General features: G+C 38.9%; 2 protein-coding genes across 2 annotated transcripts; both read left to right on the forward strand.

The window, feature by feature from the left end:
- Positions 1-1686: 1686 nt before the first annotated feature.
- Positions 1687-3246, forward strand: si:dkey-126g1.9 (uncharacterized). The gene is made up of 2 exons (XM_047160377.2): positions 1687-1915; positions 2481-3246. The coding sequence occupies exons 1-2, from the start codon at positions 1745-1747 to the stop codon at positions 2595-2597; spliced, it is 288 nt and encodes a 95-aa protein (XP_047016333.1). The 5' UTR covers positions 1687-1744; the 3' UTR covers positions 2598-3246.
- Positions 3247-4856: 1610 nt separating this feature from the next.
- Positions 4857-12583, forward strand: nemp1 (nuclear envelope integral membrane protein 1). The gene is made up of 9 exons (XM_017486422.3): positions 4857-5117; positions 5405-5526; positions 6704-6923; positions 7384-7456; positions 7699-7792; positions 7954-8068; positions 10106-10331; positions 10491-10667; positions 11832-12583. The coding sequence occupies exons 1-9, from the start codon at positions 5009-5011 to the stop codon at positions 12034-12036; spliced, it is 1341 nt and encodes a 446-aa protein (XP_017341911.1). The 5' UTR covers positions 4857-5008; the 3' UTR covers positions 12037-12583.
- The last annotated feature ends 4219 nt before the right edge of the window (positions 12584-16802 follow it).

The raw sequence follows: 16802 nt of genomic DNA on the forward strand, positions 1-16802 counted from the left end.
CTCAAATCTCACCACAGTCTGAAAGAAAGGGACTTAATGAAAAGGATCAATTGTCTCCAAACTGACCCAAAGTCTTCTTCTTCTTTAGAGGTTTCATAATATGTTGCATAAAATTCCAATGTTCCAATATGAACCAATGTATGTAAGGGTCAAAAAAACATCTTGGCCCACCAATACCTCACCACAATCTGAAAGAAAGGACTTTGTAAATAGGAAAATATCGGTTCCCGTCTGGTCAAAAGTCTTCTTCACCTCCGTGGAGATCATCAAGAGCACCAAATTCCTTGGTGTTCACCTGACAGAGAATCTCACCTGGTCCCTCAACACCAGCCCCATAGCCAAGAAAGCTCAGAAGTGTCTCTACTTTCTGTGAAGGCTGAATAAAGCCCATCTCCCACCTCCCATCCTCACCACATTCTACGGAGGAATTATTGAGAACATCCTGAGCAGCCGCATCACTGTCTAGTTCGGAAATTGCACTTTATCGGACCTCAAGACCCTGCAGCGGATAGAGGACAGCTGAGATGATCATTGGGGTCTCTCTTCTCTCCATCATAGACATTTACACCACATGCTGAATCCACAAAGCCACCAGCATTGTGGGTGACCCACACACCCCTCACACACACTCTTCACCGTCCTGCCAACTGGAAAAAGGTATCAAAGCGTCCGGGCCCTCACAGCCAGACTGTGTAACAGCTTCTTCCCCCAAACCATCAGACTCCTCAATACTTAGGGACTAGACTGACACACACACACACACACACACACACACACACACACACACACACACACACACACACACACACACACTCTGAACTGAACACCATCCCACTCCAATTGCAATATTTGCACATTCCTGCATTGACTCTATTGCATTTTTGCTGCTACTGTACTTTTAAAAATAGCCTATTTAATTTCTTGTCACTATTGTACACTTTACCTGGCTGCTACTGCTATAACTGCTATGCCCATATTTGGTATAAGCTAATCTGCTGGATACTAAGTCATAGCATGTTGTGTTTACATTTATACCATTTTAAAATGATACTATTACTCTTTGGCACCTATCTTTTGCACTGCCTGTTATATTGGACACTTTCACACTAAAACTGTGTACTGTTCAGCGCTACACTGGCCCTTACTGTGCCTGTTGTCCTGTTTTAGTAGTACTGTACTCTGTTGTGTTGTTAGCACACGTTTGCACGTGCACTTTATGTCAAAAGCACCATGGTCCTGGAGGAACGTTGTTTCATTTCACTGTGTACTGTACCAGCTGTATTTGCTCAAAATAACTATAAAGCAACTTGAACTTGAACTTGAAAAGTGTCATATTTTCCTATAGGACTAAGTGTACAGACCAGAAGGGTTCAAACATTTTGGACCACTCATAATTTATCCAGTACAATGTCTGAAACAGGACTTTCTAAAATGGGGTAACATGGTTCCCCCAACCCTAAGTCTTGTGCATCCCTAAAAGTCCCAATCACAATACAGATCATATAAATTTCATACATTATCTAACCATATGTCTCCCTATATTTTCAGACCAGTGATAAGGTTAAGGGTTAAAACGTCCCGAAACTCACCTCTTTACAAAAGGATAGCAGGATGAACAAAATGTTCTTTAAAGCCAGTCCAGTAAACCCTCCCATTTCACTGTGTAAAAGGCCAGCCCTGTGATCCAAAGTTTTTGTCAGTATGTAGCAGGAAACGCCACAAGAGGAAAAAGCTACAAGACAGAATGAAGCCTAAATCTCTTCTGGAAACATGGGATGAAGCGCAGAATGAGAGCAGATATCAGCGGTATGTTTTCTCAAAGAAATATCTGACTTTAGAGGAGAATGAGAGCCAAGAGAAAGCAAAGGACGAGAAGAAAGCAAAAAAGAAAAAGAGGTACAAGAAATATAAAAAGGTAATGCGCTTTTCCTATCTGCAAATGTTACAAAATTTGGTCATATTAATTATTTGACATGAATTCATCTATTTTTATTTTTATTTGGTATACAGGTGTATCATTTTATACCCGATACTGTACTTCTCCAACGTAACTTCATTTACGCCTGTAATTAGACAACAGTCTGATGATCGTTAGAGCTTTCTAGCTGGGTCGATTTTGGCTTATGCTCTCAAAGATGATTTGAATGTATATTGTAGTATACATGCAGAGTTGTCTTGGTTATTGCTTGAGTATACAGAATATACAGCAGGTGGATGAAAAACCAAATGTAAATCGGTTATAGCTGCTATAATGTAAGTGATAACAGGAGCTAACGTGTTTCATCGAAGTTCCACAACATTAAATGTAAAAAAAAAAATTGCTGTGAATAAGTATGAAGAAGAAAGGTAAGACTTGAGAGGTGTTATGCTTGTCATTAATTCCTTACATATATACCACACACTTATTTATTTTTTTAAGTATGTTTGTATCAACCCTTTCAGCAGTATTTATTATTAACAGAGTTATTTTTGTGTTGCAGAATGTGAGGAAGGTGCTGCATTATAGCTGGAAGTGTCTGTTGCTGGGACTTCAGAACTTCACAGTGGGATACTCCACACCCAGCATGCCCTCCGCATTCTTCCCCGAGTTCAAATGAAGCTGAGACAAGACAAGACCAACTCATTTATAAGAAGTCAGCTGGCCCAAGCAGATGATTCAGAACTCTGTCCTGGATGGCCTTGAGACTCTTATTTTGGGATCCATTTGGAAATTTGGAGTAATCAGGAAACCAGAAAATGATATTGGCTCATTTTTAGAACTGCAACTTTCACACAATTATAAAGGCATATTTTGCAAAATAAATAAATAAATAAATAAACAAAAGAAAGGGAACCCAGAGGACCTGCTTAAAGGTTTCCCTTAATATCTCAAGAGTTTAAACGTGATTCTCATTTGTGATTTATTTAAGTATCACTTTGTCACAAATTATACTCCTAAAATTGCTCAGAAGAAATACAATAAGACGAAAAAACATGAGACTTTTCTGAGATTAAAATTGTTCCCTGGTTAGTTTATTGAGTCAAGTGTTGGCTGAAGATCTGCACAGTATAATGATATTTGATTAAAAGGGAATTCAAATGTCTTCTCCAATCACAATTTTTAAATGCTTGATAAAACTTTATTCTGAATTTTGCATTGGTATACTGCATTAAAACTTGATCACATAATACAATCTAATAAATAATATGGACAATAAATACAATTTTTTTTTTAGCACAATAAAATACTTTCATGTTAATATATAACATACACTAATGAACGCTGCTTCTCTCCAAGGACTTAGACTAGCGTATCAATGTATACACTACTGTGCATCTTTTCATATGTATTGGGACATGGCAGATATATCAGTTTGCTAGACATTCAGTAAAATGTTACTGAATAATAATCACTTAGTTTACTATTTTCTGATTCAACTGTCATAGTTTTTTAAAAAGTTCTGTTTATATTCAGTAAACCCAATATATCTTCCAATCTCCAGGAATATGTATACTGTTCTGCTTGGATTTAATCAAGATTTAATGAAAAGATTTTATTTGATGAAAAATGGACTATGTCAGAGTCAGTGATGGCTTGTTGTATGGAAGTCTAGTATGGAGCTTTAGCATGTAGTCAGTAGGTGTAGAAACCTGTGCGTGGATTTAGAATTTTGAAACAGGAAAGTGTTAAAGCAGATCAAAACAGGATGTTCTTGCAGAGACCAGAAATGGAGGGTCAGGTTTCGTGTAGTTTGGAGACCTTTCTGAATACTGAATTGAACACACCCTTGTTGACTTCCCCTTGTTCCCCATTGTACTTTGAGTGATCAGTCACCCTATAAAGGAATCTTCTATACCCTATAAACTAAAGTGAAGTTTGGAGCAATTTACTTTTTTAATGAAGAAAAAAAAAATGGTGAAAGTCTTTAAGTCTTGAAAGAATTTTTTAACCCTTTACTGCATGGTGTTGCCATATGGTAACAATGATTTATCTCAGTTTTTGACAGACAATAATACAAAACTTATAGTCTGGAAAATGCAGTAATTGAAACTGTATTCTGATACATTTTGTGTTATTTTTGACTATATGATACTTTCCACTATTGCACATTGTTGCCATATGGCAACAATTCACCAACTACCTCCCCGTAATATTTTTTTCTCACATTTTTAAAAATATATATTTTTGTTACTTGAATTAATTCAAGTAATAAAAATCAATAAAAACCTTTTTTTTATGTAAATCTAATCATTCATACTATAGAGGGTTAAAAATATAATTATTAAAAAAGCATTGTTCTTCATGAGCAGAACAGTGGTTTAGTGTTGATATCTCATAGCTCCAGGGTTCCTGGTTTGATCCCGAGCTAAGTTTACCGTCTGTGCGGAGTTTCTGTATATTTTCTTCCTGTGTCTGTGTGGGTTTCCTCTGGGTTTTCCAGTTTCCTTCCACCCTCTAAAAACATACTTTGAGGGTCTATTGGGGTCAATTGATGAGTCTAAATTGCCCCTATGTGTGAATGAGTGTGTAACACTCTTTTTCAGAGTGACTTACATTTATCTCATTCATACTTCTGAGCAATTGAGAGTTAAGGAGACCAACAACAGCAGCATTGGGGTTTGAACTCATGACCATTTGAGTAGTAGACCAACACCTTAACCACTGAGCTATAACCCCTGTATAAACAAAACCCATCTATCCAGCTATAGATATATCTATCTATCTCTCAATCTCTCTCTCTCTCTCTCTCTCTCTATATATATATATATATATATATATATATATATAGATATATATAGATATATATATAGATATATATAGATAGATATAGATATAGATATATAGATAGATAGATAGACAGACAGACAATAACTGGTGATTTAATGAGAATAATACAAAAAGCCTGTAGTTCTTGGGTCTCGCCTGCATGTCCGCTTCCGCTCGGCAGAGGGCGATGGTGAGTCAAGCGACGCTGTTGCTGCACTGCGAGCTGCTTGAAGTCGCTGACGAAGAAGTGAAGGCAACAATATGGCGGGATGCATGAAAATGAAGGAAGAGTTTCATTCTGGAAACGTTAGAACGAGAGGCGTCGCGTTTATTGTTTTGCTTTTTATTCAACTTTTTGAGCCCACACTCGGTAAACACGTCTGTACATTTCTAGAATAGTTACTAATGGTTAGAATACACAGAATTCATTGAATACCTGAAGGTATTAAAGCTAAAGGAGGTTCCAGATATTCAGAAGCTGGCGCTCTTCTTGGGTTTTTTTTTTCTTTCTCGGTTGTTGATGTTTGTGCCGCCTTTGGTTTTGCTTTAGAATTGTTCATGTGTTTATTTAGCTAGAATTCAACGGTGAAAGTGTTTCCTGGACATGTTTGTTTCGACACAGTAATTACACTGTCGGCTCTGTTTGTTTTTGTGCAGCTACACGCAGCATTATCGATATTAAAGATGGACAAGCGGTGAGATCCTTTGAAGCTGAACACTTTTGCTACATCAACCCAACCCCTGCTCCTGGATGGAAGGAGACCTGGACAAGGATCCAAGTAAGAATATTTACCTGTATTTACATTTATTCATTTGGCCACCATACGACCAGAAACAAGTGCATTTGTTTAGATCATCATCATCATCATCATCATCATCATCATAACATAACATCATGCAGTATTAAAAGTCCAGGTAATAATAAGAAACAAACAAACAATCATGTCCCATATGACATTTTATAAGATGATATGTTACCAAGAGACTTGGTGCACATAACTGTAAATATGAGGTGACCAAAAGTACATGGACACTACATGACCAAAAGCATATGGACACCTGATCCTCACCCCCATATGTGGTTCTTCCCCAAACTATTGCCACAAAGGTGGAAGCACACGATACTCTAGAAAGTCTTTGTGTGCTGTAGCTTTAACATATCCAGAAGCCCAAAACGTGTTCCAGCATCTCAATACACCCTTGTGCAAAGACAAAGCGAACTCCATGAAGACATGGTGTGTTAACGTTGGAGTAGAAGAACACGAGTGTCCCGCACAGAGCCCTGACTTCAACCCCGCTGAACACCGACTGCACCCCAGACCTCCTCAACATCCCAACATCAGTGCCTGATCTGACTCTTGTGTCTGAATGAACACAAATCCCCACAGCCACGCAACAAAATCTAGTGGAAAGACTTCCCAGAAGAGTGGAGGATATTATAACAGCCAAAGACGACTTAATCTCGAACGGGACGTTCAACAAGTATAGTAGGTGTCCACAAACTTTTGGGCATGTACTGTATGTTTGACTTTCATCCAGTAGCACGTTTCAGAAGAACTTTAAAATTTATGAAGCGATAAGATTTAAATCGGGCATCCATATTGTTAACAGGTCATTGTCCGTTATCAGCATAGTAAGAGAGATTATGTAGTTTCCTAAGGCATCTCCTTTAAATTTCTGTATTGCAGTTGAAACACCAATCAAAGACATCTCTTAAGTAAATATAAACCATACAAATCATTTACAAATCTTTTTTTTTTTTTAATCAGCATAAAATTGGGACATTATGAAGTGTGAGGTTTGAGCCTTATATTTACAGAAATAATTTCATTACTTGTTTTATTTGATCCATTTTAGCCCAGTAATTTCAAGTACATCACCGTACAATCAAATGTCAGAGTGTTCCTCTAATGTGAAACACCCCCAACCCCCCCCGGTTTGTGTGCTGCTGCACAGGTCAAAGTCTGGAGCGCCAAGGAGCTGAAGGTGATGGTGGTAAAGGATGAAGAGGAGCTGGAGGAGCTTGAACATTTCAGTTTCTGGTCCATGGTGCAGCACTGGATGCACGAGAAGACTAACGAGACCACTGTGAGCATCAGCCTTTTCAGCCAGAAGACCTGTTTCCGCGTGGATCCTTCAGATCACTTCGTGTCGTACACAGTCAAATCCAGCCGAAGTGAGTCTGACGTGCTTGTTCGGATTTTATGTCACACACACCCAACCGTACACAGTACGACGTGACACGAAATGCTTTTCTTGACTTGTCCGAAGAAATTTTCATTCTGGAAAAAATGTCAGATATAATAAAATATAGAAATATTACACGATGGATACAGAGATCGGTGGCAGAAACAGTACGACTGTATTTGAATATATTTTTCAGAAAATATGAATTTGCATACGTGCAGTTGTGTATGCAAAATAATGCTGTGCGATGTCAGGCAGAGGTAGTGGGTATTGTGCACACAAGTCCAAACCCTAGTCCTTGCTGTTGTCCTAGTTGATTGCCCAAATGGCCTGCGGGAAGAAGCTTGTCCGAATTCTCTCTGTGTTGGCCTTCATTATATCACAATATCATTCCAGTTAGAGTCAGGTCTAAAGGGAAAGTCACTAACTGTGTCATATGTCTCATGTAGAATTTGACATCTACCTGTTTGTGGTGTTCCTGGCTGGAGTCCTGCTGTTCTTCTTCGCAGATATACTCAGCAGGTAACGACACCATGAATGACATGAGAATAACATTTAGACCACTATAAGGAGCCATTAAAAGACTGGTTCGTGACATCACGGACAAATGAATGTCCCAAAACGAACACATTTCTTATCTCTAGTTACACTGCCGTGTTAAAATACCTGTATTTCCGGCAAAGCGGTGACCGAATTCGTTGTGAGGACAGTGTGTTATCGTCTGTGTATTAGCCTAAATGTTCTACGTTGTTGCTCTCTTAAAGGAGTCAGGTGTTCTACTACTCGGCAGGAATGAGTACAGGCATGATAGCCTCCCTCATCATCCTCATCTTCATCCTGGGACGTTTTTTACCAAAGGTCAGCCAAATCATGACTATCTTTCACAGTTACATAAGCCTGCTTTGTCTTCAAAGCTTTCGTTGTTTTGTTTTTTTTCTAAATTTACAGACTCATTGATCTTATTATTAAGAGTGGTTTTACACAAAGCGTTTCCTTTTTTTGGTTACTGCGTCCAACAGAAAAGTCCTTTCTACTTGCTGATTGCGGGAGGCTGGTCCTTCTCTTTGTACGTGATCCAGCTCGTGTTTAAGAACCTGCAGCTCATCCTCAAAGAGCACTGGCACCTGGCTATAGGTAAATTTGTTACATACACACACACACTCTTTATATATATATATATAATATATGAATGATGACCTTATACCACAGCTGTTGAAGTCTCGACTCGATTCTGATTGGTCTGGAGGTGTTGATTGATTTTCTCTGACTAATGCAAATGCATTCGCTCTAATACCGCGTCATTCTTGTATTAACAGCTAGAAAAGGGACTTGTACTGTTAGACACCAAAAACGTCATCAAAATGTTTCTGTAAAGCTGCGTTCACACTCACCACCCGCTGTACTATGAAGTCGCCAGTGGGCGTTCCTACTACTTATTGCCAGAGTAACATTTATCAACAAACCAGTTTTCTTGCCGCTAAAATGAAACGTTCTGGATGGAGAGCGTTTTGTATATAAAATTCAGCAGTGTATATATGCCTCGTATCGTACGAGATGAAGGAGAAGCAGTGTGTGCTCTTCGCCATTGCGGCCAGCTATCTGTGGCGAAAGCACAAGCGCCGGACTGTCTTTGTCCACGGAACAATTCGGACACGCCCACATCTAGTCTCCAGCTCTCATTGAAAATGAATGGTCTCCTGTTGCTTGCTTTATATATGAACGTACCTTAAGGCAAACTATTGTGCGGGGCTTAATACTGTAGGTGCAAGTGTGGAACTCCTAGAAAAATTTGAAAATGGATACTGCACATAATCTATGACTAATAAGAAATGGATTATAGCGACTATAACAAAAGTGATATCATGTTCTGCAATAGAAACAGCAGCTCTAAAGTGCTATTAAAAAAGTATGATGTGCTGCTCTTTTAATTAATACAAAATGCATGCAGTGGTCCTTTTATTAGGCGCTCAGTCTCTTTATCTGACCCTACACAACATCCAACCATTAATCTTGCATAACAATAAATTTTTTTTAAAAAAAACCTTGGTTGGGGCTTAACATTTATATTTGAACACTTACATACTGAAGACGCATCACCAATGAACGAGTTACACTTGCCCTCCTCATTTCGCAGTGTCCTAGGGCACTGAACCCCAAGTTGATCATTATATTAGTCAAGCGCCTTGCATGTGTGTGAATGAGAAACCGTGTCGAGCGTTTTGTAGAACCACTAAGGTTAAAAGGCGATATACAAGTTGATGCAGGTTCAATTCGGAGAAGCAAACCATCACAAAACTCCCCCTCTCTCGCGCAAGTAGTCATGGGCGATATTAGCTGAAAAAGTGTCCGGAAATAGTATACGATCTGTGTACCTATTGAGAGACTCGTTTCTACATGCTACGATTTGGGACACACTCATTCTAATCTCTGATATTATTTAAGACATATAGTAGGCGAATTGGGACACAGCACCTATGGGTGAGCTGTTACTATAGAAACGATAACGTTTAAGAAGCAGCGCATTGATATAAACTTATCCTGTATGTTACAGACGTAAATATTCAAATACGTGCTGATGTAGAAAATTTATCAACACCTTCTGATTGGGGAATTCTATCAAGTTGTGGTATAATTATTGTAATGAGCACAATTATATAATTAAAACAAAATATTTACTATTCTTAGGGTGTGATGTCATGGCACATGCTATATATATATATATATATATATATATATATATATATATATATATATATATATATATATATATATATATATATATATAAAATTAGTCGTTGATTATTTTCCTATAACTCACAAGCCTGTTTTATTCCTTACTTAATTATAGTGAAAATAAAGGGATCTCAATTTCTGACCGTGTTCATTTCCAAAAAGATAAAGTTCCGACTGTTTTGTTGCATTTGCTTCTTATTGCGTTTTTACGTGAGAATTTAGAAGAGAAATACAAACAAGAACTCACCTTTCATGCAGATGTTAAAATTAAATCATGAAGAATGTAAAATTATGGACCTAAATAAAATAAAACCTCACATTATGATTCGTTATATAATGCATCATGATTTTGTTTCTTTTTGTTTTTTTTTTTATTATGATGATGATGATGATGATGATGATGATTATGGTGGTGGTGGTGGTGGTTTTTTGCTGTAGGCTACGCCACAGTCGTGGGGTTCGTCAGCTTCGCGGTGTGTTACCGCCACGGGCCGCTGGTGGAGGAGCGCAGTATTAACATCCTGTCCTGGACACTGCAGATATTCGGCATGCTGCTGATATACGCTGGCACTCAGGTCCAGCAGGTGGCGCTAGCAATCATGGTGGCTGCTTTCTGCTCGAAGAACCTGGAGTACCCAATAACCATGGCATTTAGTCTGTACAAGTGAGTATAGTGATCTGAGTTGTACTGAGGTATTTATGCAGATAAGGAGTCGTTTTCTTTCTTTCGAAATGGCCTAACATACAAACACCTAGTTTTATAGATGTATGTTCACTGATCTTTGCTGGTTTCAACGGTTTCATATCTGTTTCTGTCCCGAAGGAAGCTGAAGCTGAAGCTGCACTGGAAACCGGAGCCTCGACGCCTGTTGACGGAGGAGGAGTACCAAAAACAGGCTGAGGTGGAGACTCAGAAAGCTCTGGAAGAGCTGAGGAAGCAGTGCAGTAGTCCCGACTTCAGCACCTGGAAAACCGTGTCCAGACTGCAGTCTCCCAAGAGGTTATACTTCTACAAACAAATGCACAACATCAGTCCCACATTATACAGTACAGGGTCTCACTAAAGTCTCCATACAGTAGGGGACTATGTTTACCAGTTCCACGTCGGTTGTGGCTGCATCAGTGGATGTTCGTGGACGTCCATTTCTCGGTCGGTCCGCAACACTTCCAGTGTTTTTGAATTTGTTAGTAAGTTTGGAAACAGTGTCGTGTGTGATGACAGCTTCCCGATCCAGCCATGAGAATGATTTCAATACGTTCTTCTTTTGTCAAAGGTGTTCTTAAAGGTTATCTGAAATTTTTTTTCTTTCTATAAATTATTTATATATATATATATATATATATAGAGAGAGAGAGAGAGAGAGAGAGAGATATTTATATAGAGAACTTTTTTCTCTCTCTCTCTAGAGAGATTTTGTGTGTGTGTGTGTATATATATATATATATATATATATATATATATATATATATTTATATTTATATATATATATTTATATTTATATATCTACATCTAATGTTTTGGACCATCTGAGAGAAACCATCTTCTCTCGTGAAGTTAATACGTTGAAAAGCAGCTTGTCGCAAACTTTGGTCCTGGAGACTCCTCCCATAATGTTTAAATAGACGTTCGGTCAAAAAAAACTTCACAGTATCGATAATGATACTTTTTTTCCTTGTCAAATAACAGCATGTTTTTGTAAATAAATTATGCCTATCGTCCACCACGCGCTCATGCGCTGTTGCTAGAGAAATGATAACCTAGAACAACCGTAGATACCGATAACTTTAGAACAAGTGGATTAATACAAGTAAACCAGCCCTACTGTCTGAGCTGCTGTGTTAGAAAATAATCTGACCGATCAGATTCGAGAGATATTGATAAAACTGAGTCATTTCTTAGGCATTAATTAACTTTTTTTAATGAGAGAAACTGATTCTTTTTAATATAAAGTCACACGTTTGGCCGCTTTAAATGTACACATCAGATTCTTGACTACACATCAAGATGCTTTGGAAGGTAGAGACATCCCTGATCATCACTAGTTTTAGTCATCTAGACTTAACTAGCTAATCTACAATTTCCTGATTGAAGTTTCTCGAGCCTCACAACACACCCCGTGCTTCCTTTCCTCTTTCAATGACTTCGTTTCTGCTCTCGTCTCAGGTTTGCAGAGTTCATCGAGGGCTCTCCACATCTGATGCCCAACGAAGTCTCAGTCCATGCTCAGAAGTACGGTTTGGGCGGATTGCTGTTCGAGGAGGAGGAGTTCTCCACAGACGAGGAAGACGAGGGAGAAGCATGGCGGACCGAGGAGGACGAGAAACCTAACGCGTCTTCGCCCTGGAGAAACACTGAGAGAAAGAATTGAGATGGGGAAATAAACCGCAGCAGGTGCCTGAAGGGGTCCTGAGACTGTAGCGACGTGAAAGTGAAGATGCAAAGCCATACATGAAGTAGGATCCAAGAATGCAGCAATGATTGTACACCAGCTTGGAGACATTTCAGCGCCGAACTTCTTACTGTAAGAGTTTGGTTTTGACGTTAGAGGGATGACCAGTGGATTTGTTTTTCCTAAACAAGGGGTTACAGATAACATGAACACATTCTGTGTTGTAATAAACCTGAACCATCATTATGGCTGAAGAGGATCGGAGATCATTTGGCAGGTTGGTGACGTTCTCGTGTGTGTATCACACACATTTCCGGTGTGGTGTGTTTTTTTTTTTTTAAGTTTCATTTTGTTGGTTTTATACCACAATCCTGTTGCAGGCATATTTTTGTTGAGGTTTTTCTTTTGTCGGGGTAAACGGTTTGAGAACTTTTTATTTACTCCCTGGAGTGCAATTTTTTTTTTTTTTAAAGAATTAAAATAAAATAATTTTTTTAAAAAAGAATTGGGTGCATTTTGTCCAAAGTTGGTTTTGTGAACTGGAGATTTGGTTCTGTTTGCTCTAATAAATAATAAATAAAAAAATATATATAAACTCCAAAAAAACACAAAAAAAAACAACAGGTTGATCTTTTTCCATGCACCATGGCAGGATGAGCACCAGGTGGCAGCAACACCATTTAAACATATTGTGCATATGTCCGTTTCCTTCCCCTGTCCAAAAACATGCAGGTTGCTGGATTACCTCTAGGTGTGTGTGTGTGTGTGTGTGTGTGTGTGTGTGTATATATATATATATATATATATATATATACACATAACATAACATAACATAACATAACATATACATATACATATACATGCACGTGGTGCCTTGATGCCCCAGCCAGGGTATATTCCTGCCTAATGTCCAGTGTTCCCAGGATAGACTCCATTTCCACCATGACCCTGACCATCACAAAGCTTACTGAAGATAAATGAATGGAAAAAAGTTGGGTCGGTTTACAAAAAGTTTGATTGCTGGCTTTACAAATCATGAATTGAAATCCCACGTTTATTTTATTTTTTTAAAGAATCAGATCTCATTTAAATCTTAGAAATCATTTAAAAAGCATTTCTTTTTAGTGCCTGGCATCAACCAATTCAGTAATTTGTTAAGAGTTTTTGGGTTTTCTTTCATCAAGATTTATAATATGATTTATAAAAGGATATATATATATATATATATATATATATATATATATATATATATATATATATATAAATTTTTTTTTTTTTTTTTTTAAATACTTGCTTATAAAGGTCCTGATAAGCAGCTAACGTGAACAAATTGCTGCAAACAAGACAATTTGAAGTGGTTATGCTTTGTTTCATGGTGGTGCTACGTTACTACATACCGCTTGACCCTGGACTTCTGAATTTGATGCAGCAAGAATAAAGTATATACTACTGCATCAGCTTTTTATTATTTTTTTAAGCTCCTTAATCAGACTAGAGAGTAAATAAAATAGTGAAAACTCTGTTCACTAGAAAACTCCGTCTCTATCCATGTAGTTAGTTATGATGTTATGATGAGCTTACAAAATACAAAATAATTTGCATAAATAGATTTGACTGGATGTGGCAAACAGAGGATCTACTACAGAAGCCTTACTGGTTCGTGTTTAGAAAATGCTGAATTAATGGAAAAATTCAAAAATCCCCCCCCCTTCCCCTCATTTTGTTCTGCTGAAATACTACTGACTGCCAATTCCTGACTTCACACTATCTAATAGCCACACATAGCATTTTGAGAAACTTGCTATTAGTGGTCAGTCTTCCAAAATATGGGCATTTTAGCTCGTTTCCCATTTACGCATTGGATCTCACACCACAACACCCTTTAGTTCTCTCTTTGCTTTGCCCTTGTGCTTCGACACACATCAGCGCTCGTCACACATTTAACTCCCCTATGTGGCAATAAAACCAGACTCCTTTTCCCCTAAGCCCGCATCAGGTAGCAGATTCTCCCTCAGTTCCCCTTTAAACACTCCGGCTCGACCGATCACCTCTAACCCTTCACTTCTATTCAAATGGCGTGGCGACGGTGACCTTCAGAAGTCTTCAGCGGATGTTCAGGAACCATGAGAAAGCAGAAACCTCTCACACTGTCTCCTTTGTGTTGTTCCGTGTGACTGAGTGAGTGTCACTCAGCTTTTGCTTTCCTTCCAGCTGAGATTCAAGCACGCAATCATTTCCTCATGAACTTTGTTGGCCCCTGCGTGATGCAAATTTCCTAAGTTCCTGTCTCTTGCTAGATGCCTGCTCTTCATGATGCCTGGTCAGGATTCTTCAGTAGTGCAATTGGGCCATTTTGCATGTAGTTCCCTGGTAAAGAGATGTGTTTGTGTCATAGTATGCAAATCTGACAGGGAGGCAGGTACTCGTTTTTCCTCTCGGCAGGTTTTCTTTCCTGAGAGACATGAGACTAGGAATGGGGATTCCCATCAGCATGGAGCTGGAAATGGGCTAACCTCGGGCGGAGGCGGCATGTAAAACACTCGGATTTTCCCAGGGACAGACAGGTAGACCTACACAGGTAATCCAGTAGCAGCACATGTGTACTCCCCCACTGATGGACCACAGATCTGAGTAATGTAGAGAAGGTGGGTGTGTATTGGGTTTCCTCCTGGTGTTTGATAACGCCCACTTCCTGTTTGTACAAGAGGTTCCCTTTGTGGTCAATGATCAGGGAGGATTCCCTTGTTAACATGCAGCTTGTTACTATGACTGTACCAAATATTCAAGGTACTCATTATGAGTACCATTTTCCACATTATGACACATGTAAGCGATTAGTAGTTCTCTCATAAAACAATCAGAACTTTAGGTTTATTGCATTTTAAATGGTCCCTTCCTGCAGTTGATCGATTATTTATCATTTTAAGTTAGGAAAAAAAAAATGTCACTCTTTTACATTATTAACAATAGAAAACAGACAAGTTCTGCTATTATATGAGGAATTTTATAATCGACAGTACATGTACAGTACATCATCCATTGCCCACACTTGAGCCTGTTATATAAACTAACCAAGAAACGAAATATTAATAATCATCATCTCTAAATGTGAAAACACAGACGGGTGAACAAGGATCATTTATCACGATCATCATTCGTGGCTACAAAAAAAAAAAAAAAACACATTCTATAGTATCCAAAAATAAATACAGTACGCCACCCGTTTTTTTTTTTCTTCTTCTTCTTTCTTTCATTAAGACCTGCAGCTGTAAAATATGATACAGCGCAGAGAAGTGTTTTTAAAACTTTTTAGGAATTCCGGTTACTGTTTATTCGACGGCATGCGATCATTCCCGCGATAACATGCTTCAGAATTACGACCGAGACTCAAAACTGGACCTTTTGACGAGTAATGTGCTACTAACCGAGTCGTTCACCTTTTAAAGACCTCGGCAGCCTGCATAAATATCACACGTAGCTAACGAAAATACATGTTTTGCAATGCAGTGCAATGACAGACTCTAGACTATAGAAAATGAAATACATGTGACAATTTATACATATAAAAAGAAGTCTGTAAATGAAAAACACGAGACGTGGCAGGTTTCCAGAGGTGAGAGTTGGGGGGTGGAGGTGGTGGTGGGGGGGGTTAACAAGGCTGGTTAACGCATTAATTCATCACTTCTGATAATCGAATATTTATTGCAACACAATCATTTTGGTTTGCTATCGAACAGGCTTTTCGGGAGGGAGAGAAATCGGGTTCAGGAATGTGGAACTGGACAGCCGTGATCGAGACGACATACTTCGTATTTTAATAAAAAGCACACGCCGCCTGCAGCGGGCCTTTCATCACTCAAAGCTCAGACTGGGACTGCGCAGTATCCTGATCACTATAACCAGCGGGTGAAAGGTGTCCGGTGAAAGCAGGTCTAAAACTAGACTGTTTAATGATCGGCGATCCTGCTCACTTCTGAAGGAATTCTCCCCACTCTCTCCGGCTTCCCAAAGAATTCTGACTGATCCCGGCCGCGCCGTAATAATCCTGCCCACTCTCGATCATTTACACCAATCCTGCCCGTTCCCAAAATAATCCGGACCGATTCCGGCCACTCCTATAAAAATTTCTGACCAATCGTGCGTGTCCGCGTCCACAGAAAGTTCACTCGATCGCGCCCGTTCCTGAAGCGTGTCCTCGCCAATCTTGCTCCACAGAAAATTCAACCCATCTAACCAATCCTATTTACTCCCAGAAGAATTCAAACCAATCCCACCTGTGCCTACAGACAGTCTGATTAAACTCACCCGCTATCACAGAAATTTTGACCAATTCCACACTGCCTAAAAGAATCGCCCGATCCCGCTTGTTTGCACACACCTGTGATATTTTCTAACAAACTCAATTGGTCCTGTTTGGCAAAATATAAACATATTTGTAACTTAAACCACGACTAGGATAAAGCATTAACTGAAACTGGCAGGTCTGGATCCCAGGCCCGATACATACCTCTACACTCCTATGAGAGCAAATGTCAGTCCAGACACACAGACGTGTGTTTATTTATATCTACAGTGTGCTTTGGTCATATTGGTACCTGGTTAGCTGACTGATAACCTAGATTTCTTATAGTTACATATATTACTATATTATTGTGCATCGCTGTTACTGAAGAAGTCAGAATTCTACGATTGTCTTTAATCATTGGGGGAGGGTTGGGGTGCACTAACTTTTACCCCAATCCATG

The sequence above is a fragment of the Ictalurus punctatus genome, chromosome 15 (assembly GCF_001660625.3).
Source record: "Ictalurus punctatus breed USDA103 chromosome 15, Coco_2.0, whole genome shotgun sequence".
Classification (NCBI taxonomy): domain Eukaryota; kingdom Metazoa; phylum Chordata; class Actinopteri; order Siluriformes; family Ictaluridae; genus Ictalurus; species Ictalurus punctatus.

What these genes read in the sequence shown, in the direction of transcription:
- si:dkey-126g1.9 (XM_047160377.2), top strand. Translation starts at nt 1,745, where the DNA reads ATGAAGCCTAAATCTCTTCTGGAAACATGGGATGAAGCGCAGAATGAG. An exon ending in GGTACAAGAAATATAAAAAG is followed by an intron (nt 1,916 to 2,480) that starts GTAATGCGCTTT and finishes TTTGTGTTGCAG; the next exon opens with AATGTGAGGAAGGTGCTGCA.
- nemp1 (XM_017486422.3), top strand. Translation starts at nt 5,009, where the DNA reads ATGGCGGGATGCATGAAAATGAAGGAAGAGTTTCATTCTGGAAACGTT. An exon ending in TGGGACGTTTTTTACCAAAG is followed by an intron (nt 7,793 to 7,953) that starts GTCAGCCAAATC and finishes TGCGTCCAACAG; the next exon opens with AAAAGTCCTTTCTACTTGCT. An exon ending in ATGGCATTTAGTCTGTACAA is followed by an intron (nt 10,332 to 10,490) that starts GTGAGTATAGTG and finishes TCTGTCCCGAAG; the next exon opens with GAAGCTGAAGCTGAAGCTGC.